Source organism: Lolium perenne, chromosome 3 (assembly GCF_019359855.2).
Source record: "Lolium perenne isolate Kyuss_39 chromosome 3, Kyuss_2.0, whole genome shotgun sequence".
Lineage (NCBI taxonomy): Eukaryota > Viridiplantae > Streptophyta > Magnoliopsida > Poales > Poaceae > Lolium > Lolium perenne.
In genome coordinates, this window is record NC_067246.2 from 36,436,654 (window position 1) to 36,444,421 (window position 7,768).

At 46.6% G+C, this 7,768-nt stretch overlaps 1 protein-coding gene across 1 annotated transcript; it reads right to left on the minus strand.

Moving 5' to 3' along the window:
- Nucleotides 1–5,255: 5,255 nt before the first annotated feature.
- LOC139837845 (uncharacterized) lies at nucleotides 5,256–5,960 on the minus strand. Its single transcript, XM_071827144.1, has one exon. The coding sequence runs from the start codon at nucleotides 5,958–5,960 to the stop codon at nucleotides 5,256–5,258; it is 705 nt and encodes a 234-aa protein (XP_071683245.1).
- Nucleotides 5,961–7,768: the final 1,808 nt, after the last annotated feature.

The following is a 7,768-nucleotide window of genomic DNA, read 5'->3' on the forward strand; positions in this document are numbered from 1 at the left end:
AGTAGATTGTATTTCAGTAGAGAGAATTGGACCGGGGTCCACAGTTCACTAGAGGTGTCTCTCCCATAAGATAAACAGCATGTTGGGTGAACAAATTACAGTTGGGCAATTGACAAATAAAGAGAGCATGACCATGCACATACATATTATGATGAGTATAGTGAGATTTAATTGGGCATTACGACAAAGTACATAGACCGCTATCCAAAGATGCATCTATGCCTAAAAAGTCCACCTTCAGGTTATCATCCGAACCCCTCCCGGTATTAAGTTGCTAACAACAGACAATTGCATTAAGTATTGCGCGTAATGTAATCAGTAACTACATCCTCGAACATAGCACCAATGTTTTATCCCTAGTGGCAACAGCACATCCATAATCTTAGAGATTTCTGTCACTTCCCCAGATTCACGGAGACATGAACCCACTATCGAGCATAAATACTCCCTCTTGGAGTTACAAGCATCTACTTGGCCAGAGCATCTACTAGTAACGGAGAGCATGCAAGATCATAAACAACACATAGATATAAATTGATAATCAACATAACATGGTATTCTCTATTCATCGGATCCCAACAAACACAACATATAGAATTACAGATAGATGATCTTGATCATGTTCGGCAGCTCACAAGACCCGACAATTAAGCACAATGGGGAGAAGACAACCATCTAGCTACTGCTATGGACCCATAGTCCAGGGGTAGACTACTCACACATCACTCCGGAGGCGACCATGGCGGCGTAGAGTCCTCCGGGAGATGATTCCCCTCTCCGGCAGGGTGCCGGAGGCGATCTCCTGAATCCCCCGAGATGGGATTGGCGGCGGCGGCGTCTCTGGAAGGTTTTCCGTATCGTGGCTCTCGGTACTGGGGGTTTCGCGACGAAGGCTATTTGTAGGCGGAAGGGCAGGTCGAGGGGCGTCACGAGGGGCCCACACCACAGGTCGGCGCGGCCAGGGCTTGGGCCGCGCCGCCCTATGGTTTGGCCACCTCGTGGCCCCACTTCGTTGACTCTTCGGTCTTCTGGAAGCTTCGTGGCAAAATAGGACCCTGGGCGTTGATTTCGTCCAATTCCGAGAATATTTCCTTACTAGGATTTCTGAAACCAAAAACAGCAGAAAACAACAACTGGCACTTCGGCATCTTGTTAATAGGTTAGTTCCAGAAAATGCACGAATATGACATAAAGTGTGCATAAAACATGTAGATATCATCAATAATGTGGCATGGAACATAAGAAATTATCGATACGTCGGAGACGTATCATGGCCGAAGACCCTAATTCGGATCAACACCTACTCGGGGTCGACGGCAAGCAAAGACAAGCACCTTGCGGCGCCACATGTCAGCGTCCCTCCACGACAGCCAGCGGCGCCGGTGGTCATCGGCCCACCAGAACGGCCAGCTGCGCCAGAGGTCAGCGCCGCACCACAACAGCCAGCTGCGCCAGAGGCCAAGGAATACGAACGTGAGAACTTCCAATGGGATATTCCTACGTCTTCACAAGTTGTCCATGAGGATGCGCCGGCCTTGAAATATGTGTGCTCCAAGAAGCTGTTCGATTCTCAAGAAACGGCTGAGGAGGAAAATCCTGAGGAGGTCGCCACCGCCGCCGTCAAAAATATGTTGAGCCCAAACACACTCCGTGCTACGACCACTACGGCGATGGAGGGTCCATCAGTACAACCCAAGAAGAGGAAGAGGCAAAATAAGAAGGACGCCCAAGACAAGGCGGCGGCGGCCAAATCCAAGGACAAGGTCCCACTCCTTGACAAGTTGCCAAACAATTGGCGACCTCTGCATCACTTGGGTGAACCGATGCTGCCGGAGCATGTCGTGAAGAAACTTGCATGAGACTGTCATGCATGTGGAGAACCTTCTTCTCAAATCAAAAGATCCTGGTTACCCTCTCTTCGTGGCGAAGGTGCCAACTGGCATGAACTTCGTCGAGAAGTACCCCGCGGACTTGTGCTTCATCCGGTTCAACGACATCTTTAGCATCTATCGCATGCAAGCGCTCCACTTTAGTGTGGTTCGCCTAGTTGCTCTTAGCTTGTCTGCCCAGATTGTTAAGGAGGAGACGCCGACCATCGCGATAATGGACCCCTTCTATATGCGGGAGAGCATCATCTGCAACGCTGGGGATCGGGCGATTGCCACCCAGCAGGTCGAGGATTTCATGCTGGCGAACATTAAAAAGGGCGCCATTCTCATCCCTTACTTCCCCGAGTAAGTAATCACTCGCTAGTCCCCCATTACCATTCTATCCTATATCTCCATTTGCATTTCCAAAGGTTAATCCGTGTGTTTTCCGCAGAGACAAGTTCTGCACCCTCATCGTCGTGCACCCGCAACACTCGCATGCAGTCTATCTCGACTCGGGTAGGGACCACAAGAAAGACTACACCCACATCAAGGCCCTTCTCAATGATGCTCTCACCGGCTTCGCCAACAAGGCAGGCCCCCTCAAAGTAGAGAGGAAATCCCGAGGAGGCTTGGTCTTAACCCACACAACCAACTTCCCCTGCCTCAGGCAGTCGACGCACGACAATGGGATGGACGCGTGGTACGCCATCCTTCAGATGCAGGAGTACATAAAGTACGCAGATGACATGTTGCTGCCAGAGAATCTCAGAAACAGGTTTGCAAACATGGCGGATGTCCCTGATAGAGAGATTAGAAAGAACTGGGGTCGCATCCAGCAGTTCATTTGCACGATAATCCTGCAGGATGTCAACAATAGGTCTGGCGAGTTCTTCTACGGCTACGGTCTACCACCTAATGACGAGATAGAACTCCGCTTGGAGATGTCGCGTGATGAGAGGCCGTTCAACTCGCTTGAGGGCTGCCGTCCATTCCCCCCTAGGCGTACAACCTGATCCTACGACGGGAACACTTGCTAAAGCTTGAACGATATGTCCTTGAACTTCCGTATTGTAATAATTGCTATATATTCCCATAGAATCGACTAGTTGCTTTTATTTAGTTGTATGAATGTGCATGTGAACATGTGTCTATAGTTTCGTTTACTTTGCTATATATTTCAAGATTATGGCGTACATAGCTTAATAATTATTTGCATTTACTCGACCACTACTTGCCTCGTATTTGGAGTTCGCCGAAGATTAGAATGTTCGGTCACTCGTACAGTCGGGGGTGGAGCCAGTGAGCCTTGGTGCGACGGCCACAAGTATCAATCTATTGTGCATCCTACCTAGCCTCACTGACTCCATCCCTGGATGTTAATATTTGTTTCGACCGACAAAGTATGAGGCACGCTATTTAATTCGTACTACTTCTCTTCTATTTGAGTTCGCACTTCTTAATTGCATTGGGCGATGATTAAAATGTTCGGTCACTTGTACACTCCGGGGTGGGGCCAGTGAGGCCTTGTGTGATGGCCACAAATATCAATCTATTGTGCATCCTACCTAGCCTCATTGACCCCATCCCTGTATGTTATTATTCATTTCGACCAACAAAGTATGAGGCACTATTTAGTTCATACTACTTGTCTCTTATTTGAGTTGGCACTTATTCATTGCATTGGTACTAATAACGTTTTACTTGTCTTGTGAATGGAGACGCCGACGACATATGTCGTGTACAAGGGGAGGGTTCCTGGAGTCTACGACGACTGGGAGAACTGTTGGAGACAGGTGCACCGTTTCAGCGGCAACAGCTACAAGGGATATCCCACTAGGGTGGAGGCGGAAGGAAGATAGGCCCGTTATCTAGCGGGAGAGATGAGGGACATGAGGAGGAACCGGATGAAGACCATGGCCTTCGTGATGATGGTCATCATGACCATGTTGGTCATGTTCTATGTGATTGTAGGTTAGGTTAGAACCTACATTGTGAGGTGTATGACGATACTTGTGACGACTATGTACCGAGACTTCTAACTTTGTGAAACTTCGTCGTTCGGTGTTGCATATGCACATGTGTTGTATGAATCAACACATTCCGGAACGAGACTTGCGTATTTGTGTATTGATACCGAAATGAAACTTGGCTCTCTATGTGCTTCTCATATTGCATGTAATGCTGTCTAAATATGAACTGCGTTGTAAATATATACTGCTGTCAAATATGTATTGTAATATGCTAGAAAAAGGCTGTAAAAATGAATTTTCGAATATAATTACCGGCGCACCTAAATTCCCTACTGCCGACGCACGTGGCATGCGCCAGTGCTGGAAGACCTACTGCCGGCGCAGCTACACGTGCGCCGGTGGAATTTGGCTTTGCCGGTGAAGCTTGGATGGTGCACCGGCAGTAGCTGACATATCGCCGGCGCACTTCCTGGTGCGCCGGCAGTGGCCAGTTATCACCGGCCGGCCCGTTCGCACCGGCGGGCTGAGGTACGCCGGCAGTAGCCATATTTGATGCGCTGGCAGTAGCTGTTTTCCTTGTAGTGCGAGCACTTCCGCCGAGTTGCACACACGCTCAAAACAGCTAGCAGCCTGCCAGGTGGATCGATTCAGCTAGCTAGTAGTCAGCACACAAGGAAAAACTATTAATCGCCGCAGGTGCGTATCGCACCTGTTATTTTCTTTATTGCTCAACTCAAGAATCGATACATCGAGGTACTCTCTGGTGGTGCATATATACTACATGCAAAACCAGCTTGTACGTATTTGACTAGAACTAGAAAACTACTACCAAACCGACAAGGAAAGTAAAAACTAAACTCTGGCTCAACTAAGACTACCTAATCGACCAAAACATGGAAACAACCAGCCGGCCTAGATTTGAATCCGGACAAGGTTTGGTTATTTCCAACAATGTCTACCTAGTCAAAACTTGTCTAACTTGTATCCGTACACTCAGTATGACCACGCAGGAAACACCTCTTTTGTTTTGCAATGTTTTGCCACCGCCATTGCCGGCCGGCCCGCACTCGGTTCGCACGTATGTGCTAGCGCAATTGCGGTTCTCGCACTCGGTTTGCACCATACTCTCTTGTACTTGCTTGCAATAGCTTCTCCTTCTATTGCTTGCACACCTCCTCGCTTTACAGTACCTTTCACCTAGCACCATCCATCTTCGGCATCGCACCGAACCCACGCTGGCCGCAACCAGGACGCTCCACGAGGACATGGACACAACTCACGGAACACCGTGCACACCTTAAACACTTGACTCGACGACACACCTACCTACTATTTTTTCTTTTTCCTTTTTTCCTTTTTCTTTTCTTTTTTCTTTTCTTTTTTCCTTTTTTCTTTTTTTTTCATTACTCAACACTTAGAGCAATGACGGTTCATCCTCAAAAACTTGATAGCAACCGGCTACATTCTTCTTCTTCCAATCCTTCCTCTTTTCAGGACACTCATAGGCATGATGTCCAAGTTCATGACAATTGAAGCACTCATCCTTGGATCTATCGTGGCAGTTGTTACCACGATGCTCTCTTGCTATCCATTCCGATCTTGTCAAGAGAAGTTGGTTATCATCATTTTCATTGGTAGTGCCTCGTAAACGTTCCTCATGAGCTTTCAGCCTTCCCGTAACCTCCTCCATGTTCATCTTCTCGAGATCTCCAAATTGCTCTATAGCGGATGCAATCTCGAGAAACTTTGATGGGACAACCCGGAGAAATTTCCGAGCAGCATTAGCTTCCTCGAACTTTTCCCCTAGCAAGTGTATCTCTTTGGTGATGGTCTGCATCCTCAGAGCGAAATCGTCAACTGATTCACTATCCTTCATCCGTAGCCTATCAAACTCAGATTTGAGAGTTTCCACCCTCACTTCCTTGATTCTATCATCTCCTAAGAGGTTGGTCTTGATCGTCTCCCAAGCTTCCGCAGAAGTCTCCTTCTCAGCGATCAAGGGGAGCATATCTTCTGGGATACCCTGATAGATGTCCGACAATGCCCTCTGATCCATCGTCTCATCGATAGTCTTGTCATCCTTCGGCTCCACTGCATCCCAGATTTTTGCCCCGCGCATCAACGCTTTCATCTTGATCGCCCATTGAGTAAACCTGCCCAAACATAACTCCTCCTTCCGCAGCCATAATCTTCCGCGGCTCTGATACCAATTGTTAACGCAGACTCTACCGACAAGTATAGTCCGGCAAGACGACGTACGTACACGAGCACTTCCGTCGAGTTGCACACACGCTCAAAACAGCTAGCACCCTGGCAGGTGGATCGATTCAGCTAGCTAGTAGTCAGCACACAAGGCAAAACTATTAATCGCCGCAGGTGCGTATTGCACCTGTTGTTTTCTTTATTGCTCAACTCAAGAATCCATACATCAAGGTACTCTTTGGTGGTGCATATATAGAACATGCAAAACTAGCTTGTACGTATTTGACTAGAACTAGAAAACTACTACCAAACCGACAAGGAAAGTAAAAACTGAACTCTGACTCAACTAAGACTACCTTATCGACCTAAACATGGAAACAACCAGCCGGCCTAGATTTGAATCCGGACAAGGTTTGGTTATTTCCAAAAATCTCTACCTAATCAAAACTTGTCTAACTTGTATCCGTACAGTCAGTATGACCACGCAGGAAACATGCAGTGCACCTCTTTTGTTCTGCAATGTTTTGCCACCGCCATTGCCGGCCGTCCCGCACTCGGTTCGCACGTATGTGCCGGCGCTATTGCGGTCCTCGCACTCGGTTCGTACCATACTCTTCTTATACTTGCTTGCAATAGCTTCTCCTTCTATTGCTTGCACACCTCCTCGCTTTACAGTACCTTTCACCTAGCACCGTCCGTCTTCGGCATCGCACCGAACCCACGCTGGCCGCAACCAGGACGCTCCACGAGGACATGGATAGTAAGGTACTTACCATGGAAATGGTCTTGATTGTTTATTTCACTAAGAATGGATTAGATTCATTTAGTCTATCCAGTCATGGCTTATAGTTGATACCTATAACTATTTTGGGTTCTTTAGGTTCCATGAAAGGAATCTTTCAATTAATATTTAGTTTTGGTATGTTTAATCTTATTCAGTATTTGGCCTTCGATATTTCCTTCTTCCAACTTCATTAAGTTTAGCTTACTTGAGCTTTCGTACTTCTGAGTAACTCTTACTCACTTCCTCAAGTTATAGGCCAATTCTTACTTCCTCGAGGTATGAACCTCGGCTTCTGGTCTGACATCCTTCTGAAAGTATTGTCAGACAATCTTATGAAAATAAGATCGAACTTCCTCTCAGTGTAGACCTTTTTCTTCTATCTTGCTCAAAGTATTGAGTCATTGTACTTCCAACTCAATCTTTGCTCTACCCCTTTGAGTTTTCTTATGGTCTTCAACTCCTTTTTCTTCCAGCCATTGGACTTATGGTTAGAATATTGGTCTGGTTCTAACTTATGGTTTGTACTTCTTCTAAGGTCTTGCGAAGAATGTTTGTGGTGTATCCACTCAATTTGTGAACATCCGACATGAATCCTTCGATTAAATGTTTATAGGTCTTAATTATTTGACTGGCAAGATTTTATTTGTCCTACCAGTTACCAACTGTGGTTTATTTGATATCAGTGTGAGTTATTTGATACCAACTGTGGCTATTGGTTATCTAAAAATGTACCCTATTATAGGTTTTGACCAATTGGTCGGGACATCTTCTACTTTATCTCGCAGTATTGATCCTATACCACAACTGTGGTCTTCTGATACCAACTGTGGTCTTCTTATATCTGCTATGGTTTCATATGTCATCTTCCTTCCTTCAGGGTTTATTTTGCAAGAACACCACTATGAATCTAGTATCCAAAGTGATTTCCCATGCATTCCCTC

Excerpts from the sequence above, each read along its gene's own strand:
- LOC139837845 (XM_071827144.1), bottom strand. The coding sequence starts at position 5,960 with ATGCGCGGGGCAAAAATCTGGGATGCAGTGGAGCCGAAGGATGACAAG.